The sequence below is a fragment of the Lissotriton vulgaris genome, chromosome 2_1 (assembly GCF_964263255.1).
Source record: "Lissotriton vulgaris chromosome 2_1, aLisVul1.2, whole genome shotgun sequence".
Lineage (NCBI taxonomy): Eukaryota > Metazoa > Chordata > Amphibia > Caudata > Salamandridae > Lissotriton > Lissotriton vulgaris.
Genome location: NC_141687.1, coordinates 90,727,721 through 90,746,967, shown reverse-complemented (window position 1 = coordinate 90,746,967; position 19,247 = coordinate 90,727,721). Strand labels below are relative to the sequence as shown.

The window sequence follows — 19,247 nt, the reverse complement described above, 5'->3', positions numbered from 1 at the left end:
AGGAGCGCAAATCCTTAGCCATTGGGCAGAACTTTGACCCCATCTCTGAAGATGCCCTTCTCAATTGCATCCTCGAAACAAAGCCCTCCAACCATTCTCTGGACCCCATCCCCAGTGCCATTGCCACTGACCTCTATACCCATTCTCTTTCCTATTGGACCACTCTGGTCAACCTCTCCCTCTGTCAAGGCTCCCTTCCTGTCTCCTTCAAAACTGGACAGGTCACCCCTCTGCTTAAAAAGCCCACTGCTGATGCAAATTACCTCAACAACTTCCGCCCCATCACTAACCTACCCTTTCTTGCGAAGATCACAGAAAGATGTGTAGCGAAACAACTCTCTTGTCATATCAAGGACAATGATCTTCTTGACAATTGTCAGTCCGGCTTCATCTAAAACTGCAGCACTGAAACAGCCCTACTGCAAGTGGTTGATGACACGCTGAGGAGACTCGATTCGGGGGGGGGGGGGGGGGGTCCTGTCTTCTAATTCCTCCTCCTCTCTTTCTCCTCCCCCGGTTCAATCATGGATGGATCAAATGAATCTACTTAAAAATAAACCCATCATTGTCTAGCTGTTCTCCACTGTAATCGATGTTCGATCCTGACAAAGCACTTAGAGACCTCTGGGTTATAACGCGCTATATAAATCAAATAAATAAATAAATAACATTGTCGACAGCGCAAAATCCCTTGGTGTCATACTCGACAAAAAACTCAATCTAATCTCCCACATCAATTCCATTGCAAAGTCTGCTCAATACCAACTGCGCCTTGTTTGGGGAATTTGTCGCTTTTTCCCGGAACAAGACCTTAAAACCCTGGTGCAATTGCTTTTCCTCTCCAGACTGGACTACTGCAATTCTCTTCTTACTGGCCTCCCCAAATCCCACTTGTCCCCCCTTAAATCTGTTCTCCATTCAGCAGCTCGTTTCATTTATGGGGCCAAAAGAAGCAACCACATCACACCGATGTTATCCACCCTCCGCTGGCTTCCCATCGAGGCTAGAGCTATCTACAAGACTGCCTTGATCACCCAGAAAGCCTTGCACTCCTCCTCTCCCCGCTACCTGGCGAATAACTGAAACTCTTTGGAAGCTCTAGACCATCTCGTAATGCGGAAAATTTACTGCTTGAACCTCCCACTTTCAAGAAGGAAAGATCGATGACCCAATCCTTTTCAGGCAACGCAGTGAGAATCTGGAACTCACCACCGCCTCAGCTCCGGGCCACCACCTCCTCCCAGGCCTTCAAAACGGACCTCATAGTTCTCCTCCTCTAAAGATACCTCCAAATTTAATTCACGCCCTCTCTACTATCTGAAGGAAGAACTCCCATTATTGAAAATTCTACTCTCCATGACTATGGAAGTGCCTTCCCAGTGTGTTCTTGTGTTTGGAGTGTTTGCCATTTATTGCAGTATTATCCTTCTACCTGTGTTTGGTACTCTTTTGTAACATGCACACGCCACTTTTCTCTTGTAACACACTGTTTGCTACCTCTCACATTTGGTTTGCTTTAGATACTTGCACAAGTGCCACCATTGCCTGCGTAACGTTTGTTCTTGTGCTTGAGTGTCTGCCATATATTGCAGTATTATACCTCCAATTGTACTTTGTTTTCTCTTGTAACCTGCACACATGTCACTTTTTCCTCCTGTATTGCACCGTTTGCTACCTCATGTATTTTGTTTGCTCACAATTGTCACTTTTGCCTCATGTAACTTTACGTTTGATTTTGTAATTTGTTCACTTGTAATTTTCTCCTCATGTATCATTATTGTTCCTATTGTAAAGGGCTCTGACGCCTTTGGGTAAAGTCTGCGCTATATAAAAACGCATAAATAAATAAATACATTTCAGAATAGGATAAATGTTATAAATAAATGCCTGTTTTATGCTAACTCCCTTTACGATCGACAGAACTTATAGCTAAGGTGACAAGGATTGGTAAGTCATAGTGTATAGGTATAAGTCCTAAAGGGACCTCAAATTACTGATAGGCGATTAATTAGTAATTTTAGTTATGCAGGACTACTAGTTCAAAGGTGTGACTGTTGTATGGGCCCAGGTGAGTGGTAAATTTGAGCTAGTGGTCCCGCGCGCTCTGTCAGAAGCAGGGGCAATTTCATGAGGGAGACAGCCAAAATGAAGCCATGCTTTTCTTCACAAATCGGGCCTATTGACATGTATACTACTGGGCACTCGGAGGGTGTTTTCTTGCAGACAACCCCTTCCATGCAGCATGCTCTGTAAAAGAGTGAGAGCTGTAAGAGGCACAAACCCGCTCCGGAAATAGGACCTCACCTTCACTCAGTCACATGGCCCATGCCCGCCCCGAAGAGCTGACGGTATAAATAGCACTTTGCGTCACCCAGTGTGCATTACTAGAGTACAAGGGAAACGACAGCAATTTTGTGACCATGTGAGAAAAGAAAAACATTCCTGAGCGGTGACGCTTTCATACAGCTTTCCCTCAACCAATCGCAATGTAATTGTATATTCCACCCCCCTAATCCATTCATGACTACCTTTGCAGCTATTTACCATGTAGGGTACAGGAGGAGGAAGCAGTAAATAAGGGAAGCTGTAAAAAAACTAAAAGGAATAACGGCAAAGCCAACGAAAGGAGAGCGAAACAGGTGAAAGTTAACGTTCAGCATTTCCTTTGCTAGCCGGTAGCTGTTGTTATGTCAGTTTATAAAATTTCTTCCGTTTTATGTTGGGTTTCCTACTCCATCAGACGTGGCAGCATCTCTTTCGTTGTGTGCGCAGACGCGAAATAATCCGTACAGCATGGCGGCGCCTGTGTTGGGCATGCGCAGTGAACTAAGTACGGCCCGATTTGTAAAGTACCATGCCTTGTTTGTTTACCACTTGCACCGACAGTCAGATACAATTATCCACAGTTGAGAGCGTCAGCTCGGGAAAGCACAGTCTGGTGCAGGAAGTACCACGTTAGTATTGTTATCTGGTACAGCACGACTACGCTCTTTACACTTAGCAAAAACTACCGCCGTAAAATATGACCGTCCGTCTGCGCCGTTTGTTGTGCGCGCTTTGATGACGTCACGTGGAGCCGCGCGACGGATACGGAACGACACAGTGGGGGCTAGACGGCTGCATTAACTCTACTAAACGAACAGCCCGGGCTGTTCTGCTGCTCCGGTAGGTGTGTGTGTGGGACGGGGAGAAAGGGGTGGGTATGTGCATAGACACCGCCAGTCACCCTGGCGTCTCCTGCTCGCGAGTCCACGTGCAGGACTCGCTGTAGCATTCGGGCCACAACATTAAACAACTAGACTGCTAACTTCTCTCTTGATTACAAACTGATAGCAGCAGGCCATGATACGGATGTTAGTGGATTATTGGGATCTGCTATAGAGCTGTCGGGCAATTTATGGGCTGTAGCCTGGCGGCTTTCGTTAACGCAGGGTAAAGTTTGATGTTTAGTGGTAAGCGAATCCTGTAGTTCACCACCGATGAGCTCTGATTAGTATCCTTTTCCCCAAAGCATCTCCCACTAAAACTCCAAATGCATGCTTTTGCTGCATTTCGGATTACTTTTCGTGCATACTACGTTTTGAAATCTGAACAGTTTGCTACCATGCCTAAAAGACCACGTGGTGCTACGATGGTTGCAACAGGTCTTTGGAACGAACGCCCCTTTCTGGATATTTCATTTTTTGTGCGTTACTGCGTGCACATCTTCGTGGAAGAACTGGTCAGAGTGGCAATTGTGCATTTTTTAAGACACCGTGTGGATCATGAGGACGTTACTTGTTCTTCCCAATATGACATTGAGTGCACTGCAACTGGTTACCTATAAACGGTGACTTGTGCGGTGTATGTACTTACTCTACTCCTTGCTCTGTTTTCTGTTACTTTTGAGGACTTTCCACTTTCTGATTATTTAGGGCGTGTTGCTGTCTTTCAAAGTTAGTAGTAAGTGAATTGTTATTAATTAGTAATGTGTACTAGTGTTTAATACTAAAAAGAATACAACGCAATTTACGATTTGTAAAATAACACACTAGAATCGCGTGACTTTTTTTTTTAATGCCTACTGCCTACGAAAGGAAGAAGTTCTAAAACTATACTTAGAAGCAACATATTGCACCACTGTGCCACGTTAACTTAAGCAGAGTTCACACTATAAATCTTTTATACAGCTGGATTGAGGAACCGAGCTTGGACAGTGGGTATATTGGGGCCAAAAACGGATTGACTGTTGCGTTTACTGAAACTATCAATCAGAGGAATTGTAAGCGTGCTACTCGCCCATGAGGGTCTCAAGACGCTGCGGGGGTCAGCAGGTCCGTTCAGCCGAAGAGCCAGGTCTTGAGAGCCTTCCTGTAGGTGTTCAGGGAGCGGCGCGTCTGATTTTGATCGGGAGCTCGTTCCAGGACTTGGCTGCAATGCAGGAGAAGGCTCTTCCTCTTGTTTTGGCTCTGCGGATGCGTGGGGTTTTGGCGAGCACTAGGTTGGCGGACCGGAGGTTTCTTTTTGGTATGTGGGGGGTGAGTCTGTCGTTGAGGTATTGGGATCCGGTGTGGTGTAGGCATTTGTAGGCGTGGGAGAATATCTTTAAAGTGACTCTTTTCTCGACGGGGAGCCAGTGATGATTCCGTAGGTGTTGGCTGATGTGCTCGTGTAGATGAAAAATTACAATTACCTGCTACCCAAACCATTCTTAAAGATTTGGGGGCCTGTAAAAGTCTGAAATGTCCCAATTGTGATTGTTAGTAGTTGTGTTGATACTATCACTGGTAGCATAGCAGGGGCAATGTGTGGGGCAAATGAGAGCCCTGGCACTTATTGTTTTACACACTAAGCACTACCCACCGCACGTTAATTTTATATCTTATTCTTTTATTACTATCCTTGGTCCAATGACCGACTTGCGATTGTCTATCCAGTATTTAATCAATTATTATCAGAACAATAAAATAATATTGCAGTAATTTCTTTTTAAGTCCTTTAGTGCAGTAGTGAGTGTATTCCTGCTTTTGATTGTCGCATTTGTCGGTGACAATTGTTTAGCTAATTCAGACCTCCCACTGCCCATATTCAGTTGCGTAAGGGCAAACAGCTGTAACCCAAGCTTATCGACACCTAACTGAGTAGGACGTGTACAGTGCTCCACTTCTAAAGTCTCAGCAGCTGCTTTGTAACTGTGGTAGTTACACTGTGACATGCAAGATACGATTATATAATAAACTTGTGATTGATATGGGCATGGCAGTGCACACTAAGGAGTATAACCTTATGTTTAAAGTCTTATATTCCAAATCAGACTACCCAGCTGGAAACGATCCTCCCGTGCGACTGGTCCGACCATCACATTATCACTTTCCATATCAAGGAAGTAGTTAAACTACTCTCTGTCCAACCCACGAGAACAAAAATCTGGAAGAGGAACAGAGAAAACATCATTCCGGTCGATCTTTCATCAGCTAGTCACACCCTCGCGCCCCCACCTGATGGATCCAATGATGTTCAGGCTATGACAAATCACTACTTCCACTCGATGAACAGGGTTCTTGATACCGTAGCCCCCCTATAACTAAAGAGTCAATACAAAGAACTCCAATCCTTGTTATGATGGTAGACTAAATGAAGACAGGAGATCATTGAGAACTATTGAAAGACAATGGAGAGCTGTCCCATCCACTGCCCACCTCAAATTACTAAGGAGCACCAGAAATGCGAACTACAGAAGGATTAGAGACGATCTAAAGCGGATTATATACGCACTCAACTAGACCAAGATGCGAATCGCCCCAAAAATTGTTCGAAATAATCAAAGCTCAGTTTAAGGGTGTCCACTACTCACCCCCTCCCCCCCCCGCCCCCCGCCCCCCCTCCTCCAAGCCAACTCGGATACACTCCCCAAATGTGAGGATCTTGCCTCCTTTCTCACAACAGAGGCTGAAAAATTAAAGGCAGACCTACTCAACGATCTAGTATCACTTCCTGAAACACACGCAATTTCCTCACTGACCACAGTTGGGCCGCTGTCCATCTGCTGCACAACACTCGACCTCAAAAACAATGCCTCCTGGACCACCTTCAACCTCTACAACGAAGAAACTATCCTTAACATGCTCAGTTCTCTGAATCCTTCTAACCATTTCACAGACCCCCTCCCAGCATTACACCTTAAGACCTTCATGCCACTGCTAGTGCCTCTATGGACGAGGATCATATCATAAATTCCTTCCTCATGCAAGGAACCATCCCTGACACCCATAAAGCTTAAGAAAGTATCAGGGGACCCATCTGACTTGAATAACTATCGCCCAATATCCAACATCTCTACCCTTGCCAAACTACTCGAAAAATGTGTCCATGCAGCTTAGTATCCGCATAGACCGCTTCAACCTACTAGACCAATTCCAATCAGGCTTTCGATCAGGACACAGCACTGAATCTGCTGTGACCCACATAATTGATGATGCACTACAAATACTGGACCAAAACAAAGCCTGCCTGCTAATCCTCCTTGACCTTTCCTCAGCCTTCGATACAGTCAAACACGACAACCTACTGGACCTCCTGAAGCATAGAATGGCATTATCTGGAACAGTACCAAACTGGTTCACCTCTTTCCTCCATAACAGAACACAAAGATTCAAGATCAACCAATCATTATCTACTTCCACCCCTGTCACTTTGGGAGTACCTCAGGGATCTTCTCTCTCTCCCCAACACTCTTCAATCAGTTTATGGAACCACTCACAGAGCTTCTCAACTCTGCAAATATCCAATATCACATGTACGCAGACGAAATACAACTCTGCATTGAGGTCCAATCTCTTGAAGACATCAAGTCCCTTAACTCAACGCTCCAAGATACACAGATCTGGCTAGCTAAGAACCATTTAAAACTAAACACACTAAAAACAGAATTCCTCTTAATCGCCCCTCCCAACCAAACAACCATCATCCGCTAGTGGATGGAGCACCTAACAGCACTTGACAGTCAACCTCTCATCATTGATGTCGCTAAATCTCTGGTAATAACCCTAGTTGATAAACTAAACATGCTGAAACACATCAGCGCTGCAACAAATGGTGCACATTTTCAGATTAACACACTAAGAAAACTGAAACTCTTCATACCTGCAAATGACTTCAAACAGGCAGTTCAACCTCTAGTGATTCCCAGAGTTGACTATGGGAGTGCCACATTTCCCCTGATCTTCAGGCCCTCAACTGGCTACCTTTTGAGGCCAGAATCCAGTTTAAAATCGCCTTTATGACACATAAGGCACTTCATCAAAAAACCCTGAGATACCTAGCGGAGAAACTAGTTCTATCAGGCAGCAACAGGTCTACCAGGAGCTCTAACAACCTTCTACTGAAACCACAACGTTTCTCCAAGAAAAAAACATAGTCGTGCCTTCTCAGGAATGGCCCCCAGGATATGAAACGCTCTACCCCCAGAAACGAGACTTACCGTATTTTCTGGCGTATAAGACGACTTTTTAACCCTTGAAAATCTTTTCAAAAGTTGGGGGTCGTCTTATACGCCGGGGTCATTTTACAAGCAAGCAAATATATCCCAAACCCTATATTTTAAAAGGAAAAGTAGGGGGTCGTCTTATACACCAGAAAATACGGTAATCCATCTGCGGCCTTTTTAAAAAAAGAAGTGAAATCGGTTCTCATGTCCAAATTCACTTGAACTTGTCTTAGACACTACTGCAGTTATGTGCTAATCTTTAATTGTTCCCAGTACTGTATTCATATAATCCACTGTATTTATATTTATATGTGTTTATATGCTATTACCTATATTTGATCTGTAAAGCGCTCTGATACCCGCAACGGCCCCTCGGGGCGGGATGCCTGGCTTTCACCTTGCGGATACCCTGCTGGGGTTATCTCACATGGGAATACCAGGACGGGTTCCCTAAGCAAGCGCTTAGAAACCGCTCGGTGATTTGCGCTATATAAATTCCTGCACATTTACATTTACAAGGGTCTTTTTCGCGCTATACAAAACCGCCCCCCAAAAAAATAGTCATTTGTGGTTTATATCTTATGCAGTTCCTCAGCCAGAGCCAATTCATAAACTTGTTTCAGCTGCTTAAGTGCCATAGGGCTGGCTGCCTGTATTCAGGGTGTCTACTGAAAAACATGGCGATGAAAGGAATGCTCAAATTAATCTCTGCGACTGTGTGTCTCTCTACGCCCTGTTACAGTTTTTCGCCCACTGTGCCATTCTGGACAGACTCGTTATGTGAATTTGTACAGCGCGTATATTCACCTGTGAGGGTATCCAGACCCTTTATAGGGCAGGACTTTGGGTGGGGGGCAGTGGGAGGGGAGGAGATCATGCCTGTTTCGTCTGGAGGAGACACTTTTTTAGATTCCTTCAAAAGTTAATGATGGAAGGAGAGGTTCTGACGTATTATGAAGGTCGTTCCAGACTTTGGCTTAGAGGTATGTGAAGGAGCGTTCTCCCCTTCTGGTCTTAATGCAAGGGAGATGTGTTCTTGCCTGGGATCCAGATCGAAGGTGTCTGGTGGGTTGATAGAAGAGGCTGTAGTTGAGGTAAGCTGGACCGGTGTTGTGGAGAGCTTTGTGGGCATGGGTAAGTAGCTTGAACTTACATCTTTCCTGTACTGATAGCCAGTGGATATTATTGAGGTGTAGAGAGATGTGATTATTTTGTAGGATGTTCAGGATAAGTCTGGTGGCGTTCCGGGTTCTTTGGTGTAGGCGTAGGATATGGGCTGGGATTCCGATGTAGAGGGCGTATCAGAAATAAATTCTACTTCTGAAAAGAGCCTGGGTGACCTTCTGGTGTTCAGTCGGATCCACTTGAAAATCTTGTGTGGCATCCTCTGGAAGTGGTAGTATGATCAGGAGATGGCATTGATCTGTCTGCTCTTGGAGAGGTTGGTTCCTGGGATGATCCTGCAGTACTTGGTATGGTGGGTGGGGGGTCAAGTTCGGAGAGCCACCAAGAGGCGAACCATTGGTTGATGGCTGAAAATTAGGCAGTTTTTCATCCAAGCAGCGACGTTGCTCAGCTGTTGGCTAAGTGTGCTTTGGCGGTGCTGGTTGAGTCGATAAGGGAGGGAATGAGCTGTGTGACATCGGCGTAGCATACTAAGTTGATGCTGTGGGCACTGACGATGTCTGCGCGGTGGAGCTTCATGTAGATGTTGAGGAGTGTTTGAATGAACAACGTTTCTTGAGGGACTCTGCAAATGAGTTTCTTGGGTACTGAGGTGGGAAGTCTTAATTCGTTGAGCTCTGTCAGTGAGGAAGGGAGATATCCACTTGAGGGCTAGTTCGCAGATACCCAAGTGCTGAAGCTTTCTGGTGACTGACTTGTGGGAAATCACACCAGACGCTGCGGACAGGTAGAGGTAGAGTGTGTCAGTTTTTCCTTGGTCGCTGATGCTTCTGAAGTCACCCGTGGCCGCAATGAAGGCTGTTTCTCTGCTGTGTTTGGTGTGAAAGTCTGATTGAAAGCTGTCTAGGAGTTGATGGCGTTCTAGGTGGTCTGCAAGTTGGGTATTGATGGCTTTTCTTCATGACTTTAGCTGGAAAAGGCAGAAGCAAGATGGATCTTTTGGGGTCCGTTGTTGGTTTCTTCAATAGGACATTGTCTTCTGCATTTTTCCCAGCAAGACAGGAAGGTGGCAGTAGTTAGGGAGGTGTTGATAATGGTGTACGTTGGGGAGATGGTAGTTCTTCCATTGTTGTATATGAAGTGGGGGCCTGGGTCTGAGGGGGCTCCTGAGTGGATGGTATTCATGAGGGCGGTGGTCTTCATTCAAGAGGGTCTTCTAGATTGTTTAGTGATGAAGGAGGTGTCTGCCTGGTCATGGGAGTTCATATCGGTAAGCTGAGGGAGGAAGGTGTTGTAGATCTTGGCAATCTTCTGTTCAAAGACGTTTGAGAGGTCGTTGGAGAGTGCTTGGGATGGTATGATGCCGTTGTTGGCAGCTGCAGGATTGGAGAACTCCTTGACAATGGTGAAAAGTTTTTTGCTGTTGTTGGTGCTGGCTTCGAGCCTGAAAGAAAGGGCCTTTTTCTTTGTGTCTCGTAGTTGTTGGTGGTATAGGTTGATGGGTGGCTTTGTATATGCATCTTGCTGTTTTGGTATGCATATTAGTCTAGTTCCTACTCCAATATGAACATTCCAGTCACAACTGCCAGGCCAAGTCACCACCCGATGGGAACAGAAGCAACTCTAAACCAGTTTTGATCTACTTAGGTCTCTTTCGTGAGGTATTGCCTTAGTGCTGTAGCACAGGCATAGGATGATCAAGGGTGTTGAAAGCAGCTGAATGTTAAGAATGCTGCTTTGAATGTTTGATAGCACTGCTACAGTGCCACAACATTGATGGAACCTGGGTTGTTTTTACCGCCTGATGATACATGGTTCCTTTCATCTTCCTCCAGTTTTCCGGGGACTTATAATTATCAGTTTCTCTGTCCTGGCACTTTGCTGCATTCTATGTTGCAGTTACAGTATTTGATTACCTGTAAGATGTTTGCTTTTGAAGAAAGATCAGGGGAAACCACTTCAAGGTACTCGTGACTCCTCTGTTGCTTGAATATGGAAGTCTAAACATAGAGTCTGAATTCTCAGCAGTGTAAAGTGGTGAGCTTGGAGAACATGTTTCCTGGATGCTGTGTTAGTGTTTTGTGTAGCAGTAGTTTGTTAGCAAAATTGGTATATCATTAACAGATGTAGTGACATATTCTAATGGTAAAGAAATACAAGGTAGTTAATAGTAAAAATGTGTGAATAATTCACCCTAAGCATATCCCACTTAGGTAAACACTAAATGTTTCCCATGGGAACATCACTGTAAAAAACACTAAATGTTTCCCATGGGAACATCACTGTAAAATGAAAACACATATTTCATGTAAAATGTGACCTACAACTTGTTCACCACACAAAGGCACTTTATGATAAAGGTACTTAATGATTCCATCTAAGATTGCCGCTGGTGTCCGCTCGTTGCCTTCTTTGTGCCTCATCCTGAACCTCTAGTTGTACTTCACTTCTGCGTATGCTTTCCTTGTTTGGGATACATATGTTCTGTCCCTGAACGAGGTATAGAAGTAAACAACAATCCTGATACCTCTCAACACGTTCCTGATGGCACTGGTTGAAGTAAAAGTCTGTGCAGTGAGCAGAGGAGTAGCGGAGTATATGCACCCACACAGCCAGAGACTGGGAGCCGATGCGCAGCGGTAAGGTACAGACAAGCCTCATCAGCGAAGAGTTTGGGGCACATTCTAGATGTCCACTGTGACATATGCGATGTAAATGAACATCAGCCAAAGTGCACTTCATGCAAAGTGCCCCAGAACTTCAGTAGACTTCAGCTGTTATGATGCCTCTGAAATAAAAACGTAAAAAACAGATAGTGCAAAGTCTCTTTTGTTGTTCCCATATCTAGTTTTAGTGCAATTTTAAGTTCATGAGAACGTGACTTCAATGTCCAGAACAATGGAATAGTTTTGGCACTTAATATATGAATTGCTGTGTAGCAGTTTACGATTACCCCTGGAACTTAACTGGTATTTTTGGGATGCATACAGTTAACATGTGGAATGGTGTTCAAATCCTCGTAACATGTGCATGGTCTCCATGATCTATAGTTTGTGGTGAAAATAAAATATATGTGATCGAGTTTTAGAAGATAAACTGCCTGTGGGTATTCAATCATAGCCTATTTCCTAGAGCAGTTATTCATCAATTTCTTGGATATACACTGACCTCTTGTACCTTTGCTGTGACAGTCTTCCACTTTGTTGTGCATGGCTGCAAATCCCAAACGTGTTGTATGTATTACAGAATATTCATTGGTTGCCACTTTGCAGCACTGCACAGATCTTACTGTTAAGTCTCAAGCAGTCTTATTGTCCATTGTCTGTCTGTAGAAAGTTACAGGTGTTTCTCTTTCCATCTGCTCAAGATTCGGTTAGGTACACTGCGCAGGTAGAGGCACAGCCAAATGCATTAGTAGTGCTTATCTCAGCACCTACTTGGATGAATAATTTCATTGTATCAGACTGTAATAGGATCTGTATAAATGGTGGTGTGCATGATCCTGTGGTTGTCTACCTCTGGTGGAGGAGAACGAGATTAAGAAGAAGCCCATATGCTGTATTGATCGAAATTTGGGAGCAGGGTATCTGCATTGGTATACCCCTGTTTTAACACCCATAATACTGATGTTGACTGCCACAGTTGGAAATACCGTGATTCCAGGATGTGAGCCTCAACTGTAATATACATACCAAACCTTCTGTTTCACATTCAAAGTACAGCATCCCTTTCGTTGTCAAAATTATTTAAAAAAAAACATTTTTGTAGGTAATATATTTTGTTTGATATTTAGGAAATGATTGACCTTTTTATGAGCTCATTATGTAGTTCTCCGTTTTGTATCTACATCCAGGGTTGGACTCAAGAGTTCAGACCAACAAAATTCCGAGAAAATGAAGAGACACCTGGGAACAATTGACGACATTTTTTGTAAAAGAGAAAGACTTGAAGTTAACACTGAGACTGATGACAACAGTGATGCTGTATCATCTGAGACCTGTGAGAAATTACAGCGGACAAGTATGGAAAAAAGTGACATTAGATGTGAAAAGTCTGTACCGACCGTGGTTAATCTATCGATATCTGCGGTAGAAATCTGTCAATCAAAAAATGTGATGGTGAATTCCCAGACAGCAATTACATCCCCCTGGGATCCTTCAAGGCCAATCCCAAGAACTGAAGATGAACTTCAAAGATTAGTTCTCCGCGGCCCACATCAGCCAATCGGGCCCTTTTCTAGGAAGAAAATTGGTGAGAAACATAGAGGTTTTAGGGCTGAATTCTACAAAGATTTTCCATGGGTAGAGTATTCTTTTGAGACTGAATGCATGTATTGCTTTACATGTCGCATTTTTGGGCAGAAAGTTAGCCATTGCCATGGAAAAATTGATCCTTCTTTCACAACTGCTGGATGTAAAAACTGGACAAATCCAACTAGAGCCCTTAGGAAGCATAGCACCTCTCTGCACCACCAGCGAGCCTTACAGTTGCATGAAGACTACAAGCGATCACCCAGGTTTCTGGCAAGTCTACTAGAATCTACTAAAACGAAACTTATTGAGGAGAAAAGCCAAAGTATAGAAAACCATGATGTGATGTTGCGCCTTTTTCGTATTGTACAGATTTTAGGACATCAAGGTGTTGTGTTTGCAGGGAACTCGGAGACTTCAGATTGTGACTTCCATGGGATGTACTTGGAGTTGTGTGAACTGCTTGCTGAATTTGATACAGTCCTGGCAAATTACAAACCTGCATCCTCTTATACATACACCTCTAAAACGATTCAAAATGAGCTCATAAATGTAATATTTGAAGTTATGTGTTATCAAATAAAAAATGAACTACAAGATGTGCAATGGGTTAGTGTTGTGGTGGAGGAGACTACAGACTATTCCCATAATGAACACGTTGTTGTACTTCTAAGATTCTGCGATCCATCCCTGAATGTCCACGAGACTCTGATATCCATCCAGCCAGCTGATGAACTTGATTCGTGGTCTCTCATGACTATACTGAAAACAAGCCTTGCTGCAGTGGGTGTTACAGAAAAAGAAATTGTAGCTCTTTGTTATGACAGCGTTACAGCAAAGAAAGGCGTGAACAAGGGAGTGCATGCTCTTGTGACTGAATGGTGCGGACGAGCTGTTCCATATGTACATTACTATACCCACTGTCTGAACCTTCTGCTGGTGGGTGCAATGAAATGTACACGGCCAGCATTCTCTTTTTTTGGGCACCTTGAAAACTTGTATACATTCATTGAGAGCAACTGTGCTCACCACAGCGTTCTTGAAAACATTATGAAGGCAGTTCGTCCACTAAAACCGTTGCCCGATGCACGATGGCCATGCAGAGCGGAGGCAGTTAATGCCATTTCGAGGAATATCCAGGCCTTAGGGGTTGCTCTTAAAGAAATTGAGGACAGAACATTTTGTAGCAAGACTGCTGTTCAAGCAGCAGGTTTGTACGAAGCGATGCAGTCTTTCAATTTTCTCTTCTGGTTAACAATGCTAGCTCCTCTTCTAAATGCCATTAGCAAAGCAAGCAAAGAATTACAGAGGGCCAGAGAGGATCTACTTTGTGTCTGCCACGCAGTATCCATGCTAAAAACAGTTCTCCATGATATGAGGGATGGATATGATTCTTTGTTTTTAAGCCTGGTACAGCATTGTGATACAACTGGATTTTCATTGGTGCAGAATGGAACCGTTAGTTTTGGGAATGGCCGGAATCCTGATAATGAAAACTTCTATTTGAACATTAAGGAAAGTATGAGACCGGATTACAATGAGGTGCTTAATAACACACTGTCCGAACTCGATGAGAGATTCTCACCAGAGGTAGTCTCTCTTTTGGAAGGCTTTGCACACGTGCTACTGAAGCGGCGTGCTTCAGATCAGAAGATCCGACTCGTTGCTGAATTTTGTAATGTTTCTCAATGTGACCTAGGTACTGAAATCATGTTAATCAGGAATGATAATCTGTTCAATGAAGAAAGTTACAGTTCGATTGATGAACTTCTCGTATGCTTGAAAAATCCTGCATCTGCAATGTACACAGTCTTCAGAAAAGTAATGGGTGTGTTTCTAACTTTGCCCATCACCAGTACTAGTGTAGGACAATCCAATTCCAAGCTTGCGCTAGTGAGAACAAAGTTACATTCCGCAGTGTATCATGATCGACTGGATGCCTTGCTGATGATGTCCGTGGAGCAGAATTTGTGCAAGTCCATAAATCTAAACCAGTGTGTGGAAGTTTTCAAGATGAAACATGGCAATTCCATGCATGTGTAGGCACTGCACATGGCTGTGGATGGGAAGAGATAATGAAAGGAGGCACTCCCAGAAAGAGAAGAGAAGCGAACACTGGAAATGCAAGAGAAATGATAAGTTTGACATGAAAAGAAATGGGGTGGAAGGATGGACTGAGAGCAGAAAAAATGAGGAAATGTGAAATTAATGGAGGCACAACAAAGTGGAGTAATGCAGTAGTGCTATATCTGGCAGATTAAGGTGTATGTCGAGAGAGAACATCCTATCCTATTGAGTAAGCTTGCCAGTGAAGGCAAAAGGGGGAGCACCTGACCTGTGAAGGATGAAACATTTAGGCATGGAAGGAGAAACTATCATTTCTGATTCCTACATGTGGCCTTATTCTCCTCTGGACCACGTGGTTTCTTGATGTTCGTCCGGTGGTTTTTGGTGAACACAGATTTGTTTGGAGTGAAATAATTCTTCTGTGATTGGGGCTTGGTAGTGTTTGGACTAAATATTACCTCTAATCAATCTTTGAAAACCAAAACAAATTGCTTCTTTACTAATACACATTGAAAATGTGCCTAAAAAAGCTATGTTTTGATTCCTTAAAAAAAGGTAAACCTTTCAGGGGTTGTGGCATGCAATAAGTAGTAGGTTACCAAATTGTCTGTGAGACTATTATTTTCCTCAGTGAAACTAGCCTTTGTCTGAGCTAACCGTACTCTACCTGATTTAAGATCTTATTGCCTCATATTTAAGTGTTGCATCGGTTTAATTGATTGAGTAGCAGCCATGCGTTGATAGCCACCTCCTCTTTTCCTGATGGCTGGAGGCCAACTTGCTGGCATGGCGTAGTGTGTGAGATGTTGCATTCAGTGACTTTGTTTACCCACTGCTATCACTTGGTGTGCAACCGTGTGCCTAAATGAGTGGCATGGCATAATGATGCATAGGAATGCAGTGAGGATGCACTATTGCAGGACTAGGATGGGCAGTGCTGTATTAATACAGATGCGATAAAATACAGCATCAGCCCAGTAGCTGTTGAGGCGGCAGTGAATGTGTGTAGGTCATGCAACATTAATGGATATTCATGCTATATATTTTGTGGAAGTTGTGCAGCGTTGACACCCTGAAATTACAATTTCTATTGTCGCACATTATGATTTCATGCCCAGTTTGGTTGCTGATGTACATTTCATTGTAGCTTTAGGTGTTTTGTCTCATGAAATTTGGAATTGTCGGGTTCCGATGATGCTATTTTTCTGTTATATATATGTTCACCACCTAGGATTGTTGATCAGACCAACCAGATCCAGATATATGAAGGGGTACTTTGAGTTGGAAGAGGGGCGATCTTAGGATTGGCATGCATTGTATAGTGCGTTGAGTGGGGCAAGTGGTGTAGTGGCCTGTCTGTGGTCCTGCATCCTTCCAAGAGGCGAGCTGTGCCCTTGTTCCGTAGTACCTGTTGGTGAAGAACCAGTTTTTTCTGCCTCATCAATCTAAACATTTTTAGAATGTAGTTGTGGATTGAATAGTCTAGCTTCTGGTCATAGCCCAACTGCTCCACCGCTCTGCATCTGTGTTCATCAAACATGAAGGATCACCAGTCCGACTCCACGTAGCAGAATCTAATAATCACTTTCTAGGAGACGGACAAAGTTGGTCCACAAGGAACCATGTGCACCACTGCATCGATCTTATGACTGGTTAAAAACCGACCTGCAATCTTGAGTATAGAGAAATTTCTCTGACTGCTGGAGCTGAATCCACACCATGATCTGGGCTGGAAATTACTGTTTCCAGACCATTGGTGTGCATATGTTGACCTGCATATATTACCTACTTCCGGGAAAAGCTCAGTGCCCTGCTTTTTTAGTGCAGTAAACTGGTTCCCCAAGATGCTTTGCATTTCTGCAGGCTAATTTGGTGATTAAGAACTTTTAAGTTTGAATCTTCCCCCCAAACACATGCATCTTTTTCGTAGTTATGGGTACCATAGCAACAAATTAAAGCAAATAGTTGCTTCTCTAGTCAATGTATAGCCATTTGCGTCCCTCAAAACGTATTCAAGGCCAAGACTGGAAATACATTGCGCAAACTTATAGCAGCCACCTGACTGCAGACTTTTTAATATATGTGCTCGTGATGTAGTATCCTTTAAAGAAGTGTTTCTAGAGAGGTTTCCTACATTGGAGCAGGATTGGTACAGCCCCAACGGACATGAGGATGTAGCTTCAGATCCTGGATTAAAAAAGGAAGCTTCCTTGTGTTTTTTTGTTTAAATAACTTTTTGGGCACTTCATTTCCCATGTAATGGTGTACTGGCCACATATGTACCGAGATCCACCAGAGATGGTGAGCTTGCCAGTCAGATAGGTGATTACTCTTTGTGATGGCTTTGTAGATGATGCAGAAGGTTTGAAGGATGATGTGGTCCTACAAGCGGAGCTAGTTAAGTTATCTTTGGGCAGGAGGAAATGTGGTCTTTATTCCTCAGTCCCTTGGTGAGGTGTGCTGAAGCATGTAGGATGCTCTTAAGAAGAGTTAGTGTGGAATTATGGAAAGCATTGCATCCAGACTCAAGACTATAAGGGCGTGATGCAATTTTGAAATCTCTTTCTGGGTGGAATAGTCTCACGTTTTGAAGTAGGGTTAACTGTTACCGAGACTTTTCGTTTTTCACCCAACGCCAAATCAGAGTGACTTAGCATTGTGTGAAAGATGGGATTCAGATGTGTACTCATTCATGTCGTAGACACTAGCTGTTGTTTGTTTAAGTGCGGTTCAACTTTAGGTGGGTGCTGGGCATCAGGTTCCGATGAGGTACAAGTAGGGTTTAAGAAATCTGATTTCTGTAGCAGAGGAGACTTTCAAACAGATGTGTGTTGTTCCAGTGCTGGTGAAATTTGATAATGTTGGTGAGTAGAGTACCACAGGCTGCATTACAGGTTGAAGATGGACCAGGAACATGATGAAAGCCTGGTGGACTCTGCAAGTGATTGGTATCGTCTGGGACGTAAAGGTGCTCATGTGTACACATGGATGTCCTCTGTTTTTATACTAGAAGATCAAATGAAGGACCTTGCCAGAGTGTCACTTAAAAGTCCAGTCTTTATCAGTACAACATGTATAGTGTAGCACAATTTATTCAGCAGCTACTCTGTTAAAGGGAGGGAACTGTTTCAGACCATTTCCCTCTCTATTAATTTTGGAGTGACAAGTAAGGATTTGGAAATTGGAAAATGTTAATAAATGAGGCGCACACAATGGGTATCTTCGACCACCAACCAATGAAGTAACGATCCAGAGGCAGACTTGTAGAATATTTTATATTTGTCTTTCTAAAATGTTTTTGAACTGTGCTTATAGCAGAAAAGCCCTTTACTTAAAAGCAGGGCCACTGAATAATGCGGCTGTTGAGTGCCAAATTAGGCAGCAGGGTGCACAAAATTGTGTGGCAAGAAAAGGCAAATTAGATGGCATTTTTTGAGAGTATTGCTCAATTTTTTGTGTATTTTGTAATTTTAACTCCTAGTAATACTATCTGGGCAAATATTTCACCTCATTAGTACCAGTTTATCAACCAAATGCCGAAATAAGCCACTGAAAGATGACCAGTTATGCTTTACGAAGGGCCTTCAACTACATGCTTTCGGATATATTGAACAAAGTTTTTAGTAACTTTTGACCAGTTTGAAATGAAACAATGTTTTTGTTAAAATTTCAGATTATGCGGCAAATCTTAATTATGAAAAAAAAGCAGTGGCTGCAGAATCGCATAATTCCTGTGGTCCCGACTAAAAGAGAACTAGCTATCAAGGGTTTCTGTAATAAAATACAGTATTTTGCAATATAGTCATTTTACACAAATGTATAAATGTAAATAACAATAAACACCGTATACTTTTGTATTTTATGTACATAGTGTATAATACTGGAGTAAATAAAGTTGCTGAATTAAAAAAATTGCAGATGTTTTAATACTGGAAAATATTGATGCTAGTTAAAAAGTTAGGGGGTTATGTCCTTCTATTTTCAAATCTTCTAATTGGCATTCCTGATAAGAGCCACACAATTACACATCTTCTGCAGTATAATGGTTCAGTATAAATTTTCATTAGACTATTAAAATAGTTTAAAAACACTTCAAGTATTTGTGAGTAGAAGAGAGCGGAAATTGCCAGGGGAAGGGACTAATGTCCAGCATGAAGGCGCCAGCGGTGTAAACTCTCAATTGAATCCACTGCACCCTTCAGTAACGGCCCAAGTGGTTTGTTCTGTGGGCCTTTGGTCTTTTACGTATCAAAATAAAACCTGTACAATACAACTGGAGCACAAAGGCAATTTATTTATTTCTGTTCTGTCTTAACCTTCTGTTTTTGTCTTGCTCTGCT

At 43.2% G+C, this 19,247-nt stretch overlaps 2 protein-coding genes across 3 annotated transcripts in view; both read left to right on the top strand.

Annotated features, from left to right (window-relative positions):
• The first annotated feature begins 2,538 nt into the window (after positions 1-2,538).
• The window catches only part of METTL16 (methyltransferase 16, RNA N6-adenosine), a 499,291-nt gene continuing 482,582 nt past the window's right edge, over positions 2,539-19,247 (top strand). Inside the window, exon 1 of one of the 2 annotated variants that reach the window (XM_086954516.1) lies at positions 2,539-2,639. The gene's annotated coding sequence lies outside the window, so the exon portion shown is untranslated. Of the gene's footprint in view, positions 2,640-3,052; positions 3,166-19,247 lie in introns of those variants that run through there. The other variant, XM_086954515.1, reaches the window with a different exon arrangement.
• Positions 3,066-19,180, top strand: LOC147729629 (zinc finger MYM-type protein 1-like). Its single transcript, XM_086954514.1, has 2 exons — positions 3,066-3,165; positions 12,444-19,180. Exon 2 carries the CDS (start codon positions 12,484-12,486, stop codon positions 14,881-14,883), a length of 2,400 nt encoding a protein of 799 aa, XP_086810640.1. The 5' UTR covers positions 3,066-3,165; positions 12,444-12,483; the 3' UTR covers positions 14,884-19,180.